The sequence below is a fragment of the Cuculus canorus genome, chromosome 11 (assembly GCF_017976375.1).
Source record: "Cuculus canorus isolate bCucCan1 chromosome 11, bCucCan1.pri, whole genome shotgun sequence".
Taxonomy (NCBI): domain Eukaryota; kingdom Metazoa; phylum Chordata; class Aves; order Cuculiformes; family Cuculidae; genus Cuculus; species Cuculus canorus.
The window spans coordinates 21,778,821-21,804,579 of record NC_071411.1 but is presented as its reverse complement, the minus strand read 5'-3'; the positions used below and the strand labels follow the sequence as shown (position 1 = coordinate 21,804,579).

Genomic DNA, 25,759 nt, shown 5'->3' with positions numbered 1-25,759 from the left:
AAAGGGGCTCCAGGAATGCTGAGGAGGGACTCCTGGGTGGGGAGTGCAGGGACAGGATGAGGGGGAATGGTTTTGAGCAGAAAGAGGGGAGATTGAGATGAGATCTTAGGAAGAAATGTTTTGCTGTGAGGGTGGGGAGGCCCTGGCCCAGGTTGCCCAGAGCAGTGGTGGCTGCCCCATCCCTGGAGGTGTTGAGGGCCAGGTTGGATGGGGCTTGGAGCCCCTGATCTAGCCAGGGATGTCTCTGCCCATGGCAGCGGATTGGAGTGGATGGGCTCTGAGGTCTCTTCCAACCCAAACCATTCTGTCATTCTATGATTCTATGATCTATAAAATGGGTAAAAATGATACATTTGTGAAAATGATTTGAATAGCAGGAGGCAAGCAGTGTTAGTATATTAAAGTATTGACCTGGAAGGTTAGAAAATGTCTGAATCCGCAGAATAATTCTCTGTTGTGTTCAAACAGGACAGCATCATCTTGATGGGAAAAGTTCCCCTCATGCACTTTAAATTTCCTGTATTTATTACGTGTTGACAAACCTACCACTCGTTGTTAGATCAGGCAGATTTGTGGAGCAGCTGAAATTTCATTTGCTTCTGTCTCTTTCAAGACCTTTTTCACCTATGTCCTTCCTGTGGAAGCCACTATAGCTTCCGAGTGTAGAACTTACAGAAGTCCTCAAGATGCTGTGGTGAGAAATTAGCTCTCACTGAAAGCTTAGTGACAATGGGTTTGCTATCTTGTGGTTCAGCAAACACAACTGTACTTGAATCACAGAAGCACTGTACATGCCTACATAGTGGCTGACACTCCACAGATAGAATCATGGAATCATTAAGGTAGGAAAAGACCTCTAAGCTCATCCAGTCCAACCCCACCGTGCCCACTAAACCATGTCCCCAAGTGCTATGGACACACGTTTTTGTGAGCTATGACATCTCCCCTCAGCCTTCCTCTTCTCCAGATTCCTCAGCCACTCCCACAACCCCTGGGCTCCAGACCCTTCCCCAGCTCTGTTCCCTTCTCCGGATGTGCTCCAGCCCCTCAATGTCCTTCTTCTGTACTGAGGGGCCCAAAGCTGAACCCAGCATTTGAGGTGTGGCCTCTCCAGCATGGAGTCCAGGGGTTGATCCCTTCCCTGCTCCTGCTGGCCACACCATGGCTGATCCAAGCCAGGATGCTCTTGGCCTTCTTGGCCACCTGGGCCACTGGGCTCATGTTCAGCCACTCTCAACCAGCTCCTCCAGGTCCTTTTCTGCCAGGCAGCTTTCCAGCCATTCTTCACCAAGCCTGGAGTGTTGTATTGGGTTCTTGTGATAGGATGAGGGGCCATCAGTATAAACTGGAGAGGGGCAGATTTAGACTAGACATAAGGACTAGACATTCTTCACTATGAGGGTGGAGAGGCCCTGGCCCAGGTTGCCCAGGGAAGCTGTGGCTGCCCCATCCCTGGAGGTGTTCAAGGCCAGGTTCGATGGGCCTTGGGCAGCCTGAGCCAGTGGGAGGTGTCCCTGCCCATGGCAGGGGGGTTGGAACTGGATGATCTTTAAGGTTCCTTCCAACCCAAACTATATTCTATGATTCTATGATCTTTACCTATATTAATTTTCATCCCATAGTGCCACTGAGTACTTGTTTTAGTCTGACAGTTCCTTACCTAATGCTCTCTTTGTATTTTCAGGCGTTCTCATAGCTTGCTACTTAGTTTTCGCAACACGAATGAGTGCTGATCAAGCGATTCTTTTTGTCAGAGCAAAAAGGCCCAATTCCATCCAGACCAGAGGGCAGCTGTTATGCATCAGAGAATTCACACAGTTCTTGGTTCCTTTGAGAAACGTGTTCGCCTGCTGTGAGCCCAAGGCCCACACGGTGACGCTGTCCCAGTACCTGACCCGTCAGAGGCACCTGCTCCACGGTTACGAGAGCCGACATCTCAAACACGTGCCAAAACTTATTCATCTGGTTTGCAAACTGTTGCTGGACTTGGCTGAGAACAGGCAAGTGATAGAAGCGGAATTGTTGGATATACCGGATCTCTCGGCGGAAATCGAAAAGACCGTTTCGCAGTTCATGTCCACGCAGCGGGATGGAGGACTGGCGCGGCAGGACAGCAACACCTCGGAGTCCTCTCACAGCCACTCCACTTCCGAGGCCCAGGATTCTCTTGTCTCCTTAGGACATGAATGTGATCCGCTTTGGAAAAGAAGGAACGTTGAATGCCTTCAGCCTCTCACTCATCTAAAAAGGCGGCTGAGCTATAGTGACTCAGATTTAAGGAGAACTGAGTTTCTCTTAGAACAGGGAGAAACCGTGTGGACGGTACCTGCACAGATACTGCAGTGCAACAAACCTCAGCAGGACAGCAGTGAGGAAGGTTCTGCCACAGGTGAGCAAAAGCCACAATTGGACTTAAACAAAGAAGCATTAGTGCATAATACATGCATGTTCTGGAGTCAAGGGAAATTTAATTTGGATGAACGGAAAGATGGATCCTCCCTTTATCACAGAAGGAACTCTACCAAAGAAGTACAGCGCAGCAGGACCTACTCTTCAGGGCTAGCGTCTCTCCACAATGCCAGGGAGCCGGAAACGCCAAGACAGGAATTTACCAATGAGATTGGTCATAGGAATGACCGTAAGACTTATACATATAGCAGAAGAGCCTATGTCTCCGAGGACTCCGACTCTTCTTCTTCTTCTAAAGTGAACTTTTCCATTGGATATGAAAGCAAAGATGTGTCAGAGACAATTCCACACATTGTTCTGCAGTCAGAATTAAGTTTGGAAGCCCGAAGGGTATTGGCAGCAAAAGCACTTGCAGATATAAATGAATTTCTGGGAGAGGACGAAGTGAAGCAGAAGGTAGAGATGTGGCAGGTAATTTTCAACTCCATTCAGTGTTATGAGATGTGCATATTTCATCGAGTTTAATGCCTAGAAGGGTACAGATGCCACCATGTGCTTTAAAATGGTGCATAGGAACATGGGCTTGTGCTGTGCTTTGGTACCTCATAGAATCATGGAATGTCCTGAGTTGGTGGGGACCCACAAGGATCTTAGAGTCCAGCTCCTGTCCCTGCAGAGGACAACCCCAACATTCACACCGTGGGGTTGAGGGTGTTGGCCAAAGGCTTCTGGAATATTGTCAGGCTTTGGGCTGTAACTGCTTCCCTGGGAGCCGTTCCAGTGCTCCACCACCCTCTGGGGGAAGAACCTTTTCCTCTTGTCCAACCTAACCCTCTCCTGGCGCAGCTTCCTGCCATTCCCTCAGGTCCTGTCACTGGTGGCCAGAAAGAATAGCTCAGCGCCTGCTCCTCCTCCCCTTACAAGGAAGCTTTGTGGGCCAGTTCTTTCAAAAGCAAGCAAAACGCATCTACACATTTTGGTCTCCAGCAAGGCTGGAATGTTCCAGGAGGCTGGAACGTTGTTCATTTAACTACTGAGAACCGATGCAGTTATCTGTGCTTGTAACTTGGCTGCTGGTAGCACAAAAGCCCTGCAGCTTTCCAGGCAGAGCTGCATTAGTTCTAATCTGTGCTTTCTCAGAACTGATCAGAGGATTCTGTGTGTACAAGTAGAAGAATTTAGTAGGAACTTCGCTGCTTATCCTCAAAACCAAATCCTCTGAACACCGTATGCTCTGGAGTTGGAACCCAGAGCTAGTTGATGTATTCTTATACTGCTGCGATCAAAGAGCTTGTTGGCAAAATGAACAGCTGATGCATATGCGTTTCAGTTTTCTTTTGTTTCATTTTTTTTTTTTTTTTAAGAAAGAACTGAATTCTCGAGACGGAGCTTGGGATAAAGTCTGTACCGAGAGAGATCCTTTTATCCTCTGTAGCTTGATGTGGTCCTGGATAGAGCAGCTGAAGGAACCTATTATATCCAAAGATGATATTGACCTCCTAGCCAAAAACTGTACAGAATCACAGGATGCACTTTACTTACTGAGAAAGGTAGGTATCCTCGTGCTGGTTCCTTTTTTAACTGCCACTTGTTTTGTTAGTGTGTGTTAAACCACTCAGTTATGGCCTTTAGGCAAGGGAATTGCAGTTTAAAAAGGCAACTTCAGTCTCTTTAGAAATGAAAATGTTCATTGTTTTGGTATTGAACAGCATGAGATGTAATCAGTGCTGCAATGAGGAGTAGGAGAAGAAAACACCAGATCCTTTCTTTGCCACCATTCAGTAGGAGCTCAACTTTAGCGCATTTCCCTCCAAATCCTGCAATTTGGGATCAAGAGGCAAAGATGAGCAACTTTTTCTCTGAGACTCAATGTGTGGCTTTTGTTAACATCACATCTGGCAGCTGTGCTGAACGGTTGTCATATTTGCTGTGCAAACATCTTCATCCAAGAGGAGCTGGGGCAGGGAATAGGAAGGATTTGCCAGTTCAGGTAATCAGAAAACAGGCCAAATCCCTCTACAGAGTCCAAACTGTGGCTATCCATACTATGAGGAGGAGGTACTTCTAATCCAAACAGTTTAGAATCATGTAATTGTTTGATTGGAAAAGACCTTTGAGATCGTCTACTCCAACCATAGATCATTGAGTCCAAACTGATTGTGTTTTCCCCAAGGGGCTACATGTGCATTAAACAAAACATTAAGGAAATGTCTCTATTCTTGTCTCTTAACTACACAAATTCATCTCATAATTCTTTAGGAATTCTTTTGAAGTATTTATGAAGAAAATGTGATCCCTTTTAACAGCCTCCAGATATCCAGGAACAGAGCTTCTAATCACCGGGTGGCCAGAACTTCATGTGCCATCACCACCTGCGTGCTGTGACATTCAGAATTCCTGAGTTCAGCTCAAAATGTCGTGTTTTGGCCTGAAGCATTCCTTGACTTTGCAGGGACCTCTGGATATCTTCTAGTCCAACTGCCCTGATCAAAACAGGGTCAACTGCAGCAGGTCGCTTGTATGGGTGATGCTCCAGTCTCTTAATTGTCTTTGTGGCCTCTCAATGGACTTGTTCCAGTATGTCTATGCCCTCCTGGTACCAGGGAGCCCTGAACTGGATCCAACACTCCTGCTGCGTCACCTCCATTGACCTGCAGGCAACTCTCTGCTGAATATACAGGCTGGGGGATGATGCGATTGAGAGCATCCCTGCTGAGAAGAACTTTGGGGTGCTGATAGATGAAATGCTGGACATGCACCAGCAATGGGCACTTACAGCCCAAAACCAACCTTATCCTGGGCTACATCCAAAGCAGCAAAGCCACCAGGTCAAGGGAGGAGATTCTGCCCCTTGGCTCTGCTCTGTGAGGTCCCACCTGTAGCCCTGCATCCAGTTCTGGAGTCCTCAGCCCAGGAAGGACACGAATCTGTTGGAGAGCATCCAGAGGAGGCCACGAAGATGTTTTGAGACTGGAGCACCTCCCACTCAAGGACAGGCTGAGAGAGTTTGGGTTGTTCAGCCTGGAGAAGAGAAGGCTGTCAGAGACCTTGGAGCAGCTTCCAGTACTGAAAGGGGCTCCAGGAAAGCTGGGGAGGGGCTTCTGATCAGGGAGTGCAGGGACAGGATGAGATGGAAAGATTTTAAGCTGAAAGAGGGGAGATTGAGATGAGATCTTGGGAAGAAATGTTTTGCTGTGAGGGTGGGAAGGCCCTGGCCCAGGTTGCCCAGAGAAGTTGTAACTGCCCCATCTCTGGAGGTATTCAAGGCCAGGTTAGATGTGGCTTGGAGCCCCTGATCCAGTGGGAGGTGTCCCTGCCTATGGCAGGGGGGTGGAACTGGAAGTGCTTTCCGATCCCTTCTAACTCAAACAGTTGTGTAAGTCTGTGAATGCAGCCCAGGATGCTCTGGGCTGCTGTACTGGAAGGGCCCGTTGCCAGCTCATGTTTAACTTAGCATGCGCTGCGACACCCAGGTTCTTTCCTGCTAATCCCTTTCCAGCCAGGCAGCCCCCTGTGTGTGATGTTTAGCTTCTGTTCTCATAAATCCCTCAAGTTTTTAATACATTTTCACTGTTGGGTGTCCTGCCAGTGTGGAGGTGTCTCTGCCTTGGAAAAGGGATGTGAACCAGCAGCCAGGAAGATGCTGTTCCTCCCTTTATGTGTCCTTGCTGGCACTTCCCAGGTGTCTTTCTGCAAACGTCCTTTAATGGTGAAGTGGAGTTGGTAGGACAGAGAGAGCTGCAGATCGTCCTCTATTAGCTGGGGAAAGACCCCTAAACATGCAGAGAGTTTTGGGCTGAAAACATTAAATCTCACTTTTTCTGTGCCAATTCACAAGAACTATGGTTCACATGTGGAAAAATAGATCTCCAGATGCTTGCCTGACCTCCTAGAAATTTCCAGGGCTGTTTGTGGTACACCACAAGAGAAGAGTTGCATAGAATCATGGAATCATTGAGGTTGGAAAAGACTTCCAAGCTCATCCAGTCCAAACATCAGCCCAACCCCACCGTGTCTGCTGAACCATGTCTGCAAGTGCCATCTCTACATGCATTTTTCATAAAAAATGTTTCCTAATATCCAATCTAAACCTCCGCTGGCACAGCCTGAGGCTGTTTCTTCTTGTCCATCACTGGTTACTTGGGAGAAGAGCCCAACACCCACCTCACCACCACCTCCTTTCAGGAGCTGCAGAGAGCCATGAAGTCCCCCCTCAGCCTCCTCCTCTGCAGGTTAAACAGCTCCAGTTCCCTCAGCAGCTCCTTGTAAGACTTGTGCTCCAGCGCCTTCCCCAGCCTTGTTGCCCTCCTCTGGATCCGCTCCAGCAGCTCAAGTTTTTCCCATCATGATCAAAATCATTATGGAGAGTCTCTTTAGGCTTGTGAGAATTCCCATCCCGGCTCCTACACCTGAAGTGTTCAGTACAGGAAGGCACACTGATATTTAACCAGCAGTTCACAAAACCTGAAAATTCCACGTTTTCCATGACAATCTCTCTTCTAACGAGCTGCTCTTCCGCCAGGAGCAGTGCCAGACCATCCTCTGTATTTTACACTGCGTGGTGAATTTGCAGACGCTCCCAGCTGATGTGGAGGAGGCCTTACTCGCTCGTGCTATTAAAGCTTTCACCAAGGCAAGTAACCATTACTCCATGAAGTCCTATTTATTTAAGTCATGAAGGCTGCGTCAACAGAGTGGGCCCCGTGGGCAAAGGGGCTGCAGCTCCTTCGTGCTGCGGGTACTTGCGTGTACCTGTTTCAGAATGCATGGTGTTTAATCATTAGCCTCCGTGAAGGGTAGGAAATATTCACACATGAATTCTGTCCCTACAGCCTTCATCCTTTAGTTTCATTCTTCTTCTTCTGGATTATGGCCAATTCATGGCCTTCTTCAAATTAGGGAAAAGATAAGGGGAAGTGGTGAGAATAATTAGTGGCCAGGAGGAGTTTAGCAAAGGCTTTGGAAGATTATGTCCTGATTGGAGACTTTTCATCAGATTCAATCATAGAATCATAAAATCATTTAGTTGGAAAAGACACTTGAGATCATTGATTCCAACCATACCTGTCCACTACTGAACCAGATCCCTGAGCGGATCATTTCCTGACATTACACTGCAATTCAGTTGTGTTTTGGGCCCTTAAGGTATGTGGATAAATACCCACTGCTTTTGGAATCGTTTAACACCAGCAAGTGGTTAAGCTCGCTCATGCTCTGCGCAGAGCTGCTTTCTTTTCCAGTTCAGCAGGTGAAATGGTGTGAACAGAACGTTCCTCATGCTGCTTCCTAATCTCTTGTCACCCACTACAACAATCAGGACGTTTCCCCTCCCCTGGTTTGTTTTACTGTCTGGTCAGCTCTATGTTGCAGACACTTTGCATTCAAGTTCCCCATGATGAAACGTGCTTTATGTGATACGTCCTAAACTTGACCTTGTTAAAGGTGCCGATCATCTCCTTTACATTTGCCTTTTGCTGTGTGGCATCCGTTCAGCAGCTGAACTTGCATTTCTCCCTTTTCTTAGACAAACTTCGACTCTGAGAATGGACCCTATGTTTACAATACCTTGAAAAAAGTGTTTCAACAAACCCTGGAAGAGAAGAGAAAAAAGCTCAAGGAGGGAGCAGAGAGTCCCTCGTGACATTCGCGCGGCCACGCCAAAGATGAGACGGGCTACCAAACACGCTGGGTCGTGCTGAGCTCTGTGTCCCACGCTGTCCGACGTGATTTGCCCACCTGTAGGTAACAGTAGTGATTAACAAAGCGGTTTTTTTTTTTGTAGAGGGAGCTTTAGTGACAGTTGTTCTCTCCCCAGTTCTAAAGAGCAGCTCCTTTGTGACCGCACCGTTGCGTTTGGTTTCAGGTTCTCTGTGTTTATATTGTGACTGTTCTCTTGTTTTCAGATGTATTTATTGATTTAGAAAACTCTGTCACTGGCGAGCGAGGTTATTTCCAAGTGACATGATTGCCATAAGCTCGGTGCCATGGTACACAAAGGTACAACGGATTGAGTTAATATCTGTGTCCTATGGATGTTTACATTAATGGGATTGGATTTTACTTTGCAGAAAATAAATATTGACTGAACTTTAATGAAAGTCCTTTTCTTTTTAGAAACTTTAAAGTAAGACCAAGAGTGACAACAAGCAGATTTCAAGGTCGATTACTAACAGCAGAGATTGTTTTCTTTAGATCTCTCAAATAATTGTCACCAAGGCATTTCTGAAAGATGCTGCAGTAGAGAAGTAGAGTAAAAGTGTGGAGTATTTTGTTCTCAAAGCCTCAGTTTACACTTTGTTTGGCTAAGAAAGCTTTGAAGTATTTTTAACAGAGAATCACTTGTGGCATTTTTAAGTGCTTTGAATAAGGGTGAAATTTTTATTGATTAGCTGAACTTTTCTAGATCTTATTTTAAGTGAGAAAACACTGAATTATCAAACTTTAATAAGGATATAATCCTGTCCATACTTATAGAATCATAGAATGGTTGGAAGGGATCTCAAAGCCTATCCAGTTCCAACCCCTGCCATGGGCAGGGACACCTCCCACTGGATCAGGGGCTCCAAGCCCCATCCAACCTGGCCTTGAACACTTCCAGGGATGGGGCAGCCACCACTGCTCTGGGCAACCTGGGCCAGGGCCTCCCCACCCTCACAGCAAAACATTTCTTCCCAAAATCTCATCTCAGTCTCCTCTCTTTCAGCTGAAAACCATTCTCCTCATCCTCTCCCTGCCCTCCCTGATCCAGAGCCCCTCCCCAGCTTTCCTGGAGTCCTTTTCAGTACTGGAAGCTGCTCTAAGGTCTCCCCACAGCCTTCTCTTCTCCAGGCTGAACAACCCCAATTCTCTCAGCCTGTCCTTGAGCAGGAGGTGCTCCAGCCCTCGGATCATCTCCGTGGCCTCCTCTGGATTTTCTCCAACAGCTCCATGTCCTTCCTGTGCTGAGGACTCCAGAACTGAACGCAGGGCTCCAGATGGGGTCTCACCAGAGCAGAGGGGCAGAATCCCCTTCCTCACCTGCTGGTCTCACTGCTTTGGATGCAGCCCAGGATACAGCTGGATACAGCCAGCGCCGATTGCTGGCTCATGTTGTGCATCTCATACACTAGCAGCCCAAATCCTTCACTGCAAGGCAGCTCTCAATCTCTTCATTCCCCCAGCTTGTATCAATACTGAGAATTGTCCCAACTCAGGTGCAGGACCTTGCCCTTGACCTTGTTGAACCTCATGAGGTTCTCACAGCCCCACTTCTCCAGCATGTCCAGGTCCCTCTGGATGACATCCTGTCCCTCAGGGGTGTCAACTTCACCACTCAGCTTGGTGTCATCCAGAAACTTGCTGAGGGTGCCCTCGATCTTATCGTTTCTGTGACTGATCAAGGTATTAAACAACATCGGTCCCAAAGCAGACCCTGAGGGACCATGCTTGTCACTGATCTCCACCTGGGCTTGGAGCCATTGACCTCTGCACTCTGGGTGCAACCACCCAACCAATTCCTTATCAAAAATTCCAAAATATCGAAATTTCTTATGTTCAGCAAAAGCTTGTGTAAATAAATGTATCATAATAATATGAAAAAATAATCAATGCAGATCTCTGCCCTACGCTTTGCAGAGGTCTTTTTATGTTTTAAGACAGAAACAACTGGGATATCAGCAACAATGCAAGGTTTGATTGCAGCCTTAGGATTCAGAATGGAATGTCAGTTTGCAGGATTAACGGTTTATCCAGTTTGATAGAGTCAAGTAAACAAGAATCTGTCCTTTTCCAAAGTTTTTATTTGGTACTGGAAATGATTAATATTTAGAGTTAAAAATAGACCAGTTTAACATACATAGAAATCCTGCATGCTTCAACTGTTCGATCTTACAGATCAAATCCAGACCCAAACATAGAATCATAGAAACATAGACTCGTTAAGGTTGGAAAAGACCTGTAGGATCATCCAGTCCAACCATCAGCCCAACACCTCCATGTCTACTAAACCATGTCCCCAAATGCCACATCTACACGTTTTTTGAACCCCTCCAGAGATGGAGACTCCACCACTGCCCTGGGCAGCCTCTGCCAGGGCTTTACCACTCTGTCAGTAAAGAAGTGTTTCCTAATATCCAATCTAAACCTCCCCTGGTGCAACTTGAGTCCATTTCCTCTTGTCCCATTGCTTGTTACTTGGGAGAAGAGCGCAGCACCCACCTCACCACCACCTCCTTTCCAGGAACTACAGAGATCAATGTAGTCTTCCCTCAGCCTCCTTTTCTCCAGACTGAACATCCCAAGGTCTCTCAGCTGTTCCTCATAAGATTTGTGCTCCAAGTCTTGACTTTGTTCTTTGAGGACCCTGACAGGCAGTTTTCCCTTGAATTTCACATGAAGAAGAACTGTAGGAGTAAAGGGTTCATGTTTCTTTTCAGGCTGGGCCTGCTGGACTGCTCTGGTCCCACAGCCACAGGGCAGGGCTGGAGGGGGCGGTTTCTGGGTGGGCTCCTGAAGCTGCAGACTGGGGCCTGTGGAGAGAGGAGGCCACCGAGGCCTCAGCTGCAGAGGGGACACAGGGACTCTTCTCCACAGCACGGCCTGGAGCTGGGACGGCTCCCCACCCCGGACTAGGAGCTGCCAGCACAGCTTGGCCAAGGTGGACACAGGTGCCTGATGGCACCACCGAGCAGGGAGATTCCTCTGGGCAGCTGGGCAGGAGCAGGCACTGGTACGTACCTCTCTTTTGCAGACAATCTCCATCTCTGCTCTGTTTCATCCTGACCTTGCTTTGCCTATGCCTGTCACTCCTGGGGGCTGCTCCTGTCCAGTGGGAGGAAGAAGTGTCTCCCTCTTAATCTTCCACTGGAAGAAGTGTCTCCCTCTGAATCTTCTTTCCGTGTGCCATGCAAGTTGCTCCTTCCATGGCCGATGCGCAGGTGTGGAGAAGAGCAGAGAGAGAATGGGTCAGGCTCTGATTTGCCCTGGGGTGCTTTGCCTTGCAAAGGTGTCTTTGCTGGCCCCTCGGAGCCTGAGCTGCCAAGCCTGTGCTCTGCTTGGGCTTCAGTTTTGAGCTGGTGTGAGCGCCAGGGAGTCCCTTCTGCCAGGAGCTCCACACGTGGGTCATTTTGGCCCAACATGGTGCCACTGCAGGCACATGGGAACTCTGCTTCTGGGTGGAAGGGAGCCCAGAAGCCCAGACCTGGTTACTAAGCATTATCAGTGTCCTTGAGAAGGATCACTTCCTGAAAGTGCCATCTCCCTTACAGGGAGCAGTTCCATGGGATCCAACTGGCCTGCTCTCTTGCTCAAGAGATGGACGTAGAAGCTAGGCAGAAGGAGACACTTTCGAAAGGAAGCAGTAGCTCACTACCTGCACGAGTGCTGTGGAGGAATCCCATCTTGGAATTTTACTCACTGCTGCTCTGATCTGAAGAAGTCCCTTGAACTGTGTCACAGGAGCTGTTTTGTCCTGTGCTTCTTCGCAGCTGTGCCTGTAGGTGATGGAGATCTGGCCTCCCTGATGGGTTCCAGGGCTGAGCCTTCAGGAGATCGTGTGGGCACATCCTGGCTTTGTCCTTTGAGAGCTGCCAGCCTGTCAGCCAGCTGGGCACCTCTGCCTGTGTGTCCTCTCCTTGCATGATCCCTTTGCTGCTTCTGTGATTCAGCTCTGCCCGTGTGGAACACTAGAGATGATGGAAGCTTCTCTGTGTGTTTTAAGTTACAGATGTGCCCGTAGGGAAGACTTTTGCAGTTCCTCAGCTGGATGCAGTGCTACAGCCCTGCTGACACAGTGAGGGTGAGCAGGCTGCCTCTGCTGACCTCACAGGCTGAGCACTGGTTTTCTGTAACTTGTTCATGAGGAATTAAACCAAGTCCTGTCTGGTAAGGTCCTCCAAGAGCAAAGCAGCAAACTGAAGGAGGTAAAAAGCCGTAGAGGCATCTGAAGTCCCACAAATGCTGGAGGAAGCAGAGAAAGGACACGGTGGGTACACTTCACTCTGCCTTAGTCAGGAGACTCGGCATCCAGAGGCTTTAGCTGCACATCTGGACGTGCTGTAGCCTGCCCAGCAGGAAGGGCTCAGTCAGAGCTGCTGGGTCTCGCATCTTGCAGGTGCTGGCGAGCTTCAGCGATGGTGCAGAGTCTTTGCTTCCAGTTGTAGTTCCAGCCGAGTGCCAGGGGCAGCTGCTGCCCCAGAGTTCCCAGTACACCTCAGAGCTGGTTTGTGCTGGCGTTGGTGTGCAGATTTGAGGGCCTGACATGTGCTGAGCTTGTGTTTGGCTCACACACAGCACTGCTCGCTCTCTGGGCCCGTTCCAGGCAGGAGCGAGGTTCCAGGCAATGCTGGTTGCCCTTTGCCAATGCTGGACATTGGAGGGAGATGCCAACTCGGTGGCTTTTTGGTTGTACTCCATTTCCCATCTGCAGACCCACAGCTGGGATAGGGCAGATGTGACCGGTGTGGCTGCTTCCAGAGAAGGGCCTGAGGGCTTTGCGGAGGAGCCGTCTCCCCAGGGCTGTTTCCCGCTGGCCTGGCTACAGCTGCTTCCGTTCCCTGTTGAAGGAAGGGCTGTGGCATCACCATGCAGTCACCACAAACCCATGATGTGCAGTGCAGGCCAGCAGATCGCCTGCCACCGCCTGGTCTCCCAGCAGCTCAGCCATCACTGCTGCATGGAGCAGGGATGAGGTGCAGCCCCAAAAGCCCAGCCCTGGTTTCTAGACCTTATTTATCAGTGTCCTTGGGAAGGATCGCTTCCTGAAGGTGCCAGCTCCCTGATGGGGAACAGTTCCATCGGATCCAACTGATCTGCTCTCTTTCTCAAGGGATGGACACAGAGCCTGTGCAGAAGGAGGTGTTTTTGGAAGGAAACAGTAGCTCACTGCCAATCCCCACCAAAGGAGCAGAGACAATGCCAGCAACAGGCACGCTAGGGAATTGCTGTCCTGTGGTCAGCTGGTGTCACCCATCAGGGGGGTGGGGGCTGCTCTGCGAGGAGGGAGAGTTGGAGTTGCCCTCCCTGCTGCAGGGATGGAGTTTGTTCCTGTCCCTCAAAGAAGTGACTGGTCCAGCAGCCGCACTTCCCATGTACTCTCCTTCTGGCCTTCTGAGTTTTGTTCGGTGGGACAACCTGTCCCAAAGGCTGGGAGCGAGCCTCCAGGCACCAGTGCTGGAGGGTAACAACATCTTGGCCAGACCAAACGTGCTGCAAGCTTTCCAGTGGTGCACAGGACAGACTGACATTCCAAACTGCTCCTCCAGCAGTTCCAGAGCACCACAAGCCCTGTGATGTGCAGATGTGTAGATGGTAAGCACAGCCACAGCTGTGGATTTCCTGCCTCTTGGGTACTGTTGTGCTGCGTTGGGATTCAGTAGTGAAGAAAGAGAGAAAAGAGAATTGTTGATTTTGCCCCCCTCCCTTGCTTTCTTGGATGGCTGCTTGTAGCCAGGAAGCATCACTAGCCAGGCTGCTGTAGAGTGGCAAGTTAAGGGTTGGCCAAAACGCAGATCTGTGGAGAACATGGAGAAAACATGAATTTGGTATGAATTTTTATCCATCCCTTTTCATTTTAGTAACTTGCACACTTTCTATCCTGTAAGGCCTAAAGTCCTTCCTAAGTCCAAGCTGTATTTATTGCCCATCCTGGTGGATGATCAATACTTCACTAAGTCCTTCCATGTAGTACACTTGTTCCTATAATAACAAATTACATCACAGTTAAGGTATAAGCACTTGTTCCAAAATTATAACAAAAATGAGATAATACTGAATATCGATGAGGATTTCTTACCCAGAATCGTGTCATCCATCCCACTGATATGGGATGTCTCCAGCTACATGCCAGCAGCTTCATCACCTTCAAAATAATGGTCACCTTTTTCAAAGTCAAGATCAGTATTTTCAACTGAGTAACGGCAGAACTAGAGCTTTTGTTGCTGATTTGACCCAGTGGCAAAAAGTCAGTATCTTCTTTGCCTTTGGTAAGCACTGTGCTAAAATGACTAAAAAGGACCAGAGTTTCCTTCGTTTATTCAGACTGAACGCTCCTTTTTCCAATAATCCCCCAATGAAGGTCACTGCAAAAGCCCCACATGTTGGCAGGAGTAGTTGGCACATGAGTAGTGCAACTGAAATTAATCTTCTCAGAGGTCCAAGCTGTTGTTCCTCAAGGAGTTCAATCATTCTCCTGCCATTCCTACACCAGCACTTACAAGAGAAAGTGACACCATAAATAATCATAAAGAGCTGAGACACAAACCAACCTTCATTGATTGGGTGGGAAGAACCAGTGCCAGAGGATGGTGATCAGTCGTCAGTCTTTAGAATCATAGAATCACAGAATCATCAAAGTTGGAAAAGACCTGTAGGCTCATCCAGACCACCCACCAGCCCAATTCTACCATGTCTACTAAGTCATGTCCCCAAGTGCCACATCCACACATCGTTTGAACCCCTCCAGGGATGGCGATTCCACCACTGCCCCGGGCAGCCTCTGCCAGGGATTCACCACTCTGTGAGCAAACAAATGTTTGCTAATATCCAACCTGGTGCAACCTGAGACCATTTCCTCCTGTCCCATTGCTTGTTACTAGGGAGAAGAGCACCCACCCACCTCACTACAACCTTTTCTGGGAGCTGCAGAAGGTGATGAGGTCTCTCCTCAGCCTCCTCTTCTTTAGACTAAACAGCTCCAGGGCCCTCAGCCACTCCCAGAATCCCTGAGATCCAGACCCTTCCCCAGCTCTGTTCCCCTTCTCCAGACACGCTCTAGACCATCAATGTCCTTCTTGTATTGAGGAGCCCAAAACTGAACCCAGGATTTGAGGTGCAGCCTCACCAGTGCAAGAGTACAGGGGAAGGACAACTTTCCTGCTCCTGCTTGCCACGCCATTTTTTTATTTAGATGCATTGTGAATGCATACATTGTGAATTTTAGACACTATGGATGCATGTTGTTCATCTGTCTCTGAAAACTGCATCTCCTCTTTGACTTCTCCCCCTGGCTCCCCATGTCACTGCCCCTCTCTCCAGCCCCTTGTCCACACACTCTGGATATTTTACGAAACTACATCTGCTTTCTGGCCTGCTCCTCAGTCCGACACCTCCATTTCAGTACCTCCTCCTGTGCCACCATTGCTCTTTGCATCCCACACAGCTCAGTGCCTTCATCATTCAGGGACAAAAAGTACTCACTCAAGTTAGCCATCAGTCAAGGTTCTCTCCCTCCTTCAAAACATCTTGGTTTGTGTGTGCTAGTGTACGCGAGTCGAACTGCACGAACACGGAAACAAGGTTAGCAACTTACTTAGGTGAATTACAAAATAATTTGATGTATTTTCAAATTATAAGTGCTAGGTTACAATGCTTTATACATCTGGCAAACTGTCTGACAATTCTTCTCGAACAGTCAATAACAGATTCATTTGAGTGCACCTTTGAAATTCCTCTAAAAGTCAGAGCTCACCAACCACTTCTTTCCTTACATCATTTCTCTGTGGTCTTTTGCTAATGAACAAAAAAGCATTTCTGCTTTCGGGGCAATGTCTGCTCAATCTTTGCACATTTTAACTCTGGGAAACTTAAAAAGTTATCTGCTTGGTTTTCTTCTGGCTCTTCCGGCAGTCTCAGAACTACTATTTTGGAAATCTAACAAATGCAGGACATGTTGAGGCGTACTCTCGGTTCTGTGGAGAGGGGATCCATGGGATTCTGGGGGATTATTATGTTCCACAGATAAAAGGGCTTTCCTGCTAAAATAAAGTGATAAAATAATTCACTTTAAAGAGAAAAAAAAAAGTCACCTTAACAACTCTCCGGTGCCTGACTGGACATATGTGGGACTGTTCCCGTCTCTAGGTCAAAGCCAATGCCACTACCCATCACAGGTACAACGAGCAACAGCCTCTGATGAACCAGGTGCACCTGGCAAAGTGCAGGCACAGAAGAACACCAGCACTCAATAAGCATTTCCTGCTCTGGAAACAAATGTATCATATATAGAATACTTCCTTTCTGAAAAATGCTTATTTCTGTCCCTCATTTACCTGGCAGCTGGAACAGACCTCCTTACTCCAGCACTCTGCTCCTCCAGCAAACCCAGACCTCTCCAACAATCCTATTACAGGCAGCACAACCTGCACATCACTAAAAACAGGCACTGAAATGACATGAAGTGCTTACAGCCTCTCTGGATACAACTTTCTTCACAATGAGGGTGGGGAGACCTTGGGAAGCTGTGGATGTCCCCTCCTTGGGGGTGTTCAAGGTCAGGTTGGATGGGGCTTTGAGCAGCCCAGGTGTCCCTGCCCATGACAGAGGGGCTGGAAGTGGATGGACTTCAAGGTCCCTTCCAACCCAAACCATTCTGTGATTCTATGAACTCCTGCAAAATCACATAGAATCATATGAGAGAGACCTCATCTGGAATACTGTGTCCAGTTCTGGAATCCTCAACATAAGAAGGATATGGAGCTGTTGGAACGGGTCCAGAGGAGGGTACAAAGATGATCAGAGGGCTGGAGCACCTTCCCTACAAGGATAGGCTGAGAGAGTTGGGCTTTTTCAGCCTGGACAAGAGAAGGCTCAGAGATCTTATAGTGACCTTCCAGTACCTGAAGGGGGCTACAGGAAAGCTGGAGAGGGGCTATTTGTAAAGGCTTGTGGTGATAGGACGAGGGGGAACGTATACAAACTGGAGGGGGCAGATTTAGTCTAGACATTAGGAAGAATTCTATCGAATCATGGAATGAGTTGGGCTGGAAGGGACCTCAAAGCCCATCCAGTGCCACCCCCTGCCATGGGCAGGGACACCTCCCACTGGATCAGGGGCTCCAAGCCCCATCCATCCTGGCCTGGAACACCTCCAGGAATGGGGCAGCAACAATAACTACAAGTTCTAGCAAACTCTGCCTGGGTGCTGGCGAGAATTATCTCAGTGCTGAAGCAAAACGCAATGGCAGGACAGTATTTCAGTGCCGAATACTACTCGGGCAGCCTCTGCCTGGGTGTCCGCACCCCATCTTGTGACCCACGCTGGAAGTGCAAGAGTGTCGAGAACGGAGGTACCTGGAGACACCTGACAAAAGCCTCTCGTTGGGGCTGCAGCTTCTAAATCCATCAGGAAACGTGCCGACTTCCATCTGAAACAAAAAAAAAAGGCCAAAGAGTCACTTGGCAGCTGCCAGAAGTTACATGACACAGTTTTATCTCCCCGAGGATGAAAACTGCATCTGGGTTGAGCTGGTAGCTCTTGAGGGCTCACAATTCCATTTGTTCAAAAATGCCTCACCCAGATAAGTGTTGGGTTGGTCTGTTTGATCTGTGTGTTGCTCTCATCACTCAAAATAAGGCTCTGTCTTCTAATTCATGAATTTAAGACAAGACACCACACACGCACGAACTTCATCATTCAAACTCTGAACTTTACAGCCTTGTTATGAACTGACAAGTGTCTCATTATTACTAAAATTTCTCAAAAGGAAATGGAGAAGCTTGTTTACGCAGACTGACAGAACTCCTCTGTGCACGCACACACTCTGAATGTATCTCTACTCCAACAATATTGGAAAAACTGAGGCACAAAGAAAAGAGATATATGGCTGAGATCTGTTTTTAAACAGAGCATTTCATAGAATGATAGAATTGTTTGAATGGAAAATACCTTTTAGAGCATTGATTCCAACTATACCTGTCCACTGCTAAACCGTATCCCTGAGCTGGTCATCTACATATCTTTTAAATCCCTCCAGGAATGGGGACTCCACCACTTCTCTTGGCAGCCGTCCCAGTGCCTGATAAACCATTTCAGTGAAGAACTTTTTCCTAATATCCACTCTAAACCTCCCCTGGAACAACTTAAGGCCATCTCCTCTTGTCCTAACACTTTTTACTTGGGAGAAGAGATCATCGCCCACCTCACCACAATCTCCTTTCCAGGAGGTGCAGAGACCCATGAGGTCTCCCTCAGCCTTTTCTTCTTCAGACTAACAGCCCCAGTTCCCTCAGCTGCTCCCACAACCCCTGGGCTCCACACCCTTCCTCAGCTCAGTTCCCTTCTCTGGACACGCTCCAACCCCTCAATGTCTTTCTTGTAGCGAGGGGCAGAAAACCGAACCCAGGATTGAAGGTGCAGCCTCACCAGTGCTGAGTGCAGGGGAAGGATCGCTTCCCTCCTCCTGCTGGTGAACACTGATGCACTAGCACTCGCCTCGCACCTTCACCGCTGCATTTTTGACCGATTTCCAGCCTCACCACCTTATGAGAAACAACAAGGAATTGTCTGGAAATGCTGTCTCAAGTATAGACCCATTGCCAATGTCTACATTTTCCCAGAAAAGCCATGCATATTCATAACTAGTCACACTATCTTAACCTTTTACTGCACATACACCCCAAAATCCTTTCTATATTATTCTACAATCTTTACACAACCTCTAGCGACTGTTCCACAGCCCTTCACTGATGAACTTCTGCTGCTTTCTTGCTGGTATTAAAGTTATATAATTAGTCCTTGCATTTCTGTTATCACATCCTTGTTTGGCGCACCCTGCTACTATTTTTGATCTTAAATTTGCCCCACAGCACCCATTCGAGGTGAGGAAAGCACCTCCTTTTCCCATAACAGCTTGGGGAAAGTGTTTCTTTTCACAACAAGTTGGGAAGTGGGGAAGTGTCTCCTTTTTTCATTACAAACTGGGGAAAGCACCTCCTTTTTTTCATACAAATTGGGTAAGAGTTTCCTTTTTTGCTAAGAAAATAGAAAGTGCCTCCTTTTTCCCTTACAAATTGGGGAAAGCGTCTCCTTTTTTGCTAAAAAATTTGGGAAGTGCCACCTTTTTTTTTCTCCTACAAATCAAGGTAAGAATTTCCTTTTTTGCTAAAAAACTGAGGAAAGTCTCCTTTTTTTACTAAAAACTCAGGAAGTGCCTCCTTTTTATCTCCTACAAACTGGGGTAAGAATCTCCTTTTTTTTTTTTTTTTGCTAAAAAACTGAGGAAAGTGCCCCCTTTTTTCCTAAAAAATTGGGAAGTGCCTCCTTTTCTTATCCTACAAATTGGGGTTAGAATTTCTTTTTGCTGAAAAAATGGGGAAAGGCTCCCCTTTTTTGCTAAAAAATTGGGAATTGTCTCCTTTTTTCCCCTACAAATTGGAGTAAGAATCTCCCTTTTTTGCTAAAAAATGGGGAAAGTCTCCTCTTTTTGCAAAAAAATTGGGAAGCCCCTCCTTTTTTCTTACAAATTGGGGCAATAATCTTTTTTTGCTAAAAAAACTCTCATTTCTTGCTAAAAATTTCGGAAGTGCCTCCTTTTTTTCTACAAATTGGGATAAGAATATCCTTTTTTGTAGAAAAACTGGGGAAAGTCTCCTTTTTTTCCTAAAAAATCGGGAAGTGCCTCCTTTTTATCTTAACAAATTGGGGAAAGCTCTTCCCGTAGCTTCGCGACACCACACCTCTCCGTGCTCTCGCGGTACCCACAAGAGGGGTTGGAGAGGCCTCGCGGGTTGGAGAGGCCTCGCGGGTAGGAAAGGCCCCGCCCCGCGCCGCCGCGGAGGGCGCCATTTCGGGACGGCCCCCGCGGCGGCCCGACATAAATGGCGGAGTGGGCGGGGCTTGTGGATCGCCGGCCAATGGGAGGCGAGATCCACACGCGGGGGCGCGGCCGGGAGGCGCCGCAGCCAATGGGCGCCCGACGCAGTCGCTGACGGACTGGAGGTTGGGGGATGGGCGGGGCTTGTGGCGCGCCGGCCAATGAGAGCCGAGCTCCGGGTCCGGGGGAGGAGCCTGACCGCGCAGCAGCCAATGGGCGGGGGAGGCGGGCGGGACCAGACGGGAGGGGCCGGGCGCTCGCCGGCCAATGAGGGCGCCCCGCGCCGTCCCGTGGTGCCGCGCGCCCGGCGGCGCCCGGAGCGGCCGCGACTCCATCCGGGTCCCGGCGCGGCGGCGGGCGCCCCGCGGCAGGTAACGGGGGTGCCGCCGCCCCGGCGCCATGAGGGCTCGGCCGGGCGGCGGCCGGCGGGGCGTGGGCGGTGCTGGGCGCCTCCCCGCCTTGGGTGTGGGGTGTGGGGCGCTCCTCCCGGCCTCTCCACCCGGCACCGCCGCCCCGCGGGGAGGGCTCCGCTCCCGGGATTTCCGCGCCGCCGCCTCGTCGCTTCTCGCCGTTCTCACCCTCGGCGGGGCCTTCCCCCCACCTCCCCCGGCCTCGCCGCAGGGGCCGGAAGTCCCGTCCCCGAGCGGCCGCGGTTGGCGGCGCCGCGGCGGCGCGCGCCCCGCATTGGCCGCGGGGGCCGTCAGGGCGCGTGACGTCACTTCCGATAGCGGCGTGTGGGCGCAGAGACCTTGGCGGGGGGGGGTGGGAGGCCGCGGTCCCCGGGCGGGAACAGCCCCGGCACGGCCCTAGGGGAGCGGCCCGGCCCCGCGGCCCCCGAACGGGCAGCCTTAACGGCAGTGCACGCGAACAGCGGGGCGTGAAGGTCCTTCCCAACCAAACCCTTCTGTGACTCTCCTTAAGCCGTGTTTAAGCCTTGCCCTGGTTCCTCAAGCGGATGAGCATCCCCAGAGGCTGCCCCCGAAACAGTTATTTACTGGGGTCCCTCTTCTAAGCCTTCCCAGGCCTGGAAAATTCCCGCTTGTCTTAAAAACACGCATGGCAGCTCTGCGGAACAATGCTCAGTCCTAAGAGTGGGTCAGATTTCATCTGTGATGGAGGTTTTGAGGGAATGAATCTTTCTCTTCAACAGCACTAACCCTTCCTTAACGTAATTAGTGTTCGTTAACGTTAGTGGACAGGTATGGTTGGACTTGATCTCAAAGGTCTTTTCTAACCAAGCCATTCTGTGATTCTAATTAAGCAATATTTAAGCAGCAGGCCTAAATAAATGACTACCTCATCTTGGTTCCTCAAGCAGCTGAGCATCCCCAGAGACTTCCCCAAAACACTTACTGGTGTTGCTCCTGTGAGCCTTCCCAGGCCTGGAAGAATCCTGCTTCCCATAAAAACACATATGGAAACCCTGTGGAATGATGCTTAGTCCTAATAATGAGTTGGTTTTCATCTGTGATAGAGGTTTTGAGGGAATGAATTTTTCAACAGCAGTAACTCTTCTTTAACATAATTATTGTTCATTAAAATTAGTGGACGGGTACAGTTGGACTCGATGATCTCAAAGTTGTCTTTTCCAACCAAACCATTCTGCAATTCTAATTATGCAATATTTAAGCAGCAGGGCATCCTCATCCTGATTCTTCAAGTGGATGAGCATCCCCAGCTTTTGGCTTCCCAATAACAGATTTTTACTGGTGCAGCTCCTGCTCTTCAGTTTATGTTCAGTTCACAGCGTCACTTGGGTGTCATGTAGCGCAAACTTCCCCACCAAGTTCGTTATGGTCCCTGTAAAAACTTGCCACAGTCTTGTCAGTGTAGCCAACATGTGACAATAGTTTGCATAGTGGTTTTCTTGCCCTGCGGGAGCTGCCTGAAGAAAAGGGACTTGCTGAGTGGCTGCATGGTTATATTTTAATATATAATATTACAATTAATTATAATATAATATAAAATTGTCTATGGTAATATTTTTCCCTCAGCTTTTCACCAGGTTGTGCTCTCTGTACCTTAAATGCAACCTCAATTCACACAGGTCATGCCAGAAGGCTATTTTGTGACCGGAGACTTGGCAAAAGGAAGCTTAGTGACAACATCGAATCATAGAATGGTTTGGGTTGGAAGGGACCATGCAGCTAATGCAGTCCAAGCACCTGCAATGAGCAGGGACCTCTTCAACCAGATCAGGTTGCTCAGAGCCCCATCCAACCTGGCCTTGAACCCCTCCAGGGATGGGGCAGCCACCACTGCTCTGGGCAACCTGGGCCAGGGCCTCCCCATCCTCACAGGAAAACATTTCTTCCTATGATCTAGTTGAAACCTCGTCCCTTTTGGTTTAAAACCATCCTGTTGCTACAGGCTCTGGTGAACATTTGTCCCCATCTTTCTTATCAGCCCCCTTTAAGTACTGAAAGGCTGCAATTGAGGTCTCCTTGGCATATTCTCCAGGGCGAACAATGCCAAATTGCTCAGCTTCTCTTTGCAGGGAGCTTTTTCAGGCCTTTGATGGAAATGTTCCCTCTGAGCTTTTCACCAGGTTCTACTCTGTGTGCCTTTAAAGCAACCTCGATTCATACAGCTCATGCCAGGAAGTTACTTTGCGCAAGGCGACTGGAGTCTGGGCAGAAGGAAGCTTAGTGAAAGCATCAGATCGCTTGCTTTGTTTTTGTCCTAATGAGCCGTATCCTTATTTCACTTTCCTTTTGATAAATGCCTTTGGTATTTTCCTCTGTTGTTAGGAGCGGAAAACGCCAGTTCATTTGCCGAATATTAAAAAGCTTCCAGGACTTATAAAGGGCAGTGGATGTTTCCTTGTGTTGCCAGCCAATGACGTAACTCTGCGTTCTCGTAAACTAATGGCATTTTTTGCTGAATTTGTGTGATTATGTTAACGTGCAAGCTTTATGCAGAAGGCGTTAGCCTGCATGCTGATATCGTATCCTAGGAGCCACCAACCTACCAAATAAATGTACTTTCATATATTTATAAGTAAACAGTCCTGTTTGAAGCAGAAACAAAGAACCAAGCAGATGGTTTCCTCGGAGGAGCACGCTGGGGTCTGGGGACTGTTGGAAGCCATAGCTGACTGAAGGGTGCTCATACCGATATTTCTTACAGGCACGGATTCAAAAGGCATTTGGGAAGATCTGCTAACGTTTTAGTGCAGTCATTGTCCTAACTACACCGTGTTCTCTCATTTCCAGTGCTGTAACACACCCGCTCACAGGCAAGGAGTTTAATGTAAAATCACATGTGTATGGGAAGATGCTAGGAGTTTTATTACTTTGGTTCTTTGTTCATATCAGAAATTATTAATTATGATCGCATGCTTTACTTTTCCACGGTAGCTGTGCTTTGCTCGTGGAACGGGTGGGCAGTGGTGACTCCTGACTTCTTTCAAGCTGTAGTTTCTGGATATTTATATTTCATCTGTAACTACATGGTTAGAAAAATAAGTCAAAATCTAATTGAAAATGTGGCATACCGGCACTATTTCATGTTAAAATTACTTAAAATCAGAATGCTTTGTGTTAAAGCAGTTCAATGTAAGTGGGATCTAGAGTTTGTAAAATGACTTTGGCATTTCTGATAGAGGTGTGGGATAAACATGTTACTGGTGACTTTCAGTGCTATTGATCTTACACTGTTGTGTGAAAACCTGTCCTTTTAAGCTGAAAGAGGGGAGATTGAGATGAGATGTTTACCAGAGCCTGTAGCAACAGGATGGTTTGAAACCGAAAGGGACGAGGTTTCAACTAGATCATAGGAAGAAATGTTTTGCTGTGAGGGTGGGGAGGCCCTGTCCCAGGTTGCCCAGAGCAGTAGTGGCTGCCCCATCCCTGGAGGGGTTCAAGGCCAGGTTGGATGAGGCTTTGAACAACCTGATCACATGGCAGGGGGTTGAAATGGAATGGGCTTTGAGGTTCCTTCCAACCCAAACCATTCCATGATTCTAAAAATTCCAAGAAATGGTGTAGTGGACCTGCATCCCAGGCTGGATGCCTGAGCGGCGGTGCTGCTTGAGGGAAAGCACAGCTATAAATATGTAGTGTTGTGCACTGAAACTGCTTGTGCTCCTTTTCTCCTCTTTGTAGAATTTGCCAGCTCAAACGAGCGCTTGGGTGGGATTTGCCCTTCCTGCAGTGCCTTGCTGTGAAGCGGGCTGGCATCCCCCACAGAGAGGGGTTCCATTTTAAGTCTTTGGGCATAAGAAGGGATTTCTTAAAAAGGTGCCTAGGCTGCAGCTGGCAGGCATTAATTCAGTCTTAACTCTGCACACAGGTTTTTGACTTACAGCTTTGACCTTTCTGTTATGCTTATTTTTATCCACTGCATTTCTGAAGCTGAATTTAAGTGCTGGAGTACAGCAGTCTATTTGGATAACAAGCTTTAGGAATTTACTGGTCCAAATGCTCTTTTCACAGAAGGATGCCCTGCAGCATTGTATACCTGAAGTTAATCTATTTACCTCCACACTGTGTATAGCAAGTGTCTGTAAAGCATGGTTTGTAGGAGCTATAGCTTCTACAAACTTGCCTTCAGCTTTAGTTTGTTTCTTCTGTGCTGCAAACCCAGCAAAATAACTTGGGGGGATAAAGCATCAGGATCGCACTGAAAGCACAGGACCGTGCTGAAATGACACGCGACTTACGTTACTGCGACAAACACTCATTTTTTTCCTTCAGCAGAAGAATGAATAGAAATCCTAGCTATCATTTGGGCTATTTTTTCTCTTTCACAGGTTGGAGTATAGCTTAGGAGTACTTCGCTGTGCTATGTGCTGCGAAACAAGGACGTGGTGGTTGCTGAGTTCTTTTCCTGTGCAGTTTAGGATCATTTCAGAGGTGTGAAACTTGCAGATAGCTCAAGAACACTCAAGCATGCTGGAGCCCACTTCCAGTCACCTGCTGTCGCTTCTCTTGGACACCAGTTAGGAGTGAGACTATCTAGCAGGAAAAGCCCTTTGTTAATACAAGGCAACGCGTGATCCAAAGCTGTGAATGCAGGAGAGGGAAAGGCTTTAATTTGTGCTAAATAACTGAATTTGCATTAATCACGCTGCCACATTCTTCTTCTCTCCAGCCCCCACCAGTGGAATGAAAAACTTCCTGTAACAAACAAACCTGAGTTTGTAAATCTGTGTGGAGTTGTTCGGGATGCTTGACCTGCAGGAATTCACTCACTGAAAGAGCCTGTGGGGGTCGGGAAGTGCGGCTCCAATGCAGGGGGTGCTGCTGCTGACATCATGGGATGAGGAATCTGTGTTTGTGCTGGTATTTTAAACCCTGCAGCTCCATCGCGTGGTGAAAGCTGTGTGCAGGCTGAGCCGCGGCTGCGGCAGGCGGCAGCGGTGAAGTCATGTTTGCAGCGAAGGCCTTCGTCTGCCAGTGCTGTGCGGAAGGTGAACAGTTGCAGTGCCCTTTTCTTTGCTTCCATTGCTTTGGGAATTCTGAAATGCAGACACTTGGTGACTGGGAAAAGCAGCAAGGAATGCAAAAATAAACAGGTATTTCTGAACAGCTTAAAGTGTCATAGCCCAAGTGTTTATTGCTGCAGGTGACATTGCCTGTGCTGTACTAAAGCACGATGTCATTGGCACGGTAACATCAGGAGCAGTGATGTATGCGATAGCAGATTCCTTTGAAGAATCAAACATACCAAATTGGTACAAGCTGTGCCAGTTCATGAAGCGTGCTGTACATCGAGCTTCTCTGCTTCTATATGTGCCAGGAAACCTTACTGTGTGATACCAGAGAGACAGCATGCAGCGG

The 25,759-nt window shown here is 48.4% G+C and overlaps 2 protein-coding genes across 5 annotated transcripts in view; one reads left to right on the top strand and one right to left on the bottom strand.

Annotated features, from left to right (window-relative positions):
- The window catches only part of PTPDC1 (protein tyrosine phosphatase domain containing 1), a 30,139-nt gene extending 21,546 nt beyond the window's left edge, over positions 1-8,593 (top strand). The window contains exons 7-10 of one of the 4 annotated variants that reach the window (XM_054076822.1): positions 1,685-2,880; positions 3,774-3,959; positions 6,932-7,042; positions 7,934-8,593. In XM_054076822.1, the coding sequence (XP_053932797.1) occupies positions 1,685-2,880; positions 3,774-3,959; positions 6,932-7,042; positions 7,934-8,050 (1,610 nt within the window). In that variant the 3' untranslated portion in view covers positions 8,051-8,593. Of the gene's footprint in view, positions 1-1,684; positions 2,881-3,773; positions 3,960-6,931; positions 7,043-7,933 lie in introns of those variants that run through there. The other 3 variants (XM_054076823.1, XM_054076824.1, XM_054076825.1) reach the window with 3 other exon arrangements.
- Positions 8,594-19,762: 11,169 nt separating this feature from the next.
- The window catches only part of LOC128853290 (collagen alpha-1(III) chain-like), a 38,876-nt gene continuing 32,879 nt past the window's right edge, over positions 19,763-25,759 (bottom strand). The window contains exon 5 of the mRNA XM_054076877.1: positions 19,763-20,782. Within this exon, the coding sequence (XP_053932852.1) occupies positions 19,763-20,782 (1,020 nt within the window). The remainder of the gene's footprint in view (positions 20,783-25,759) is intronic.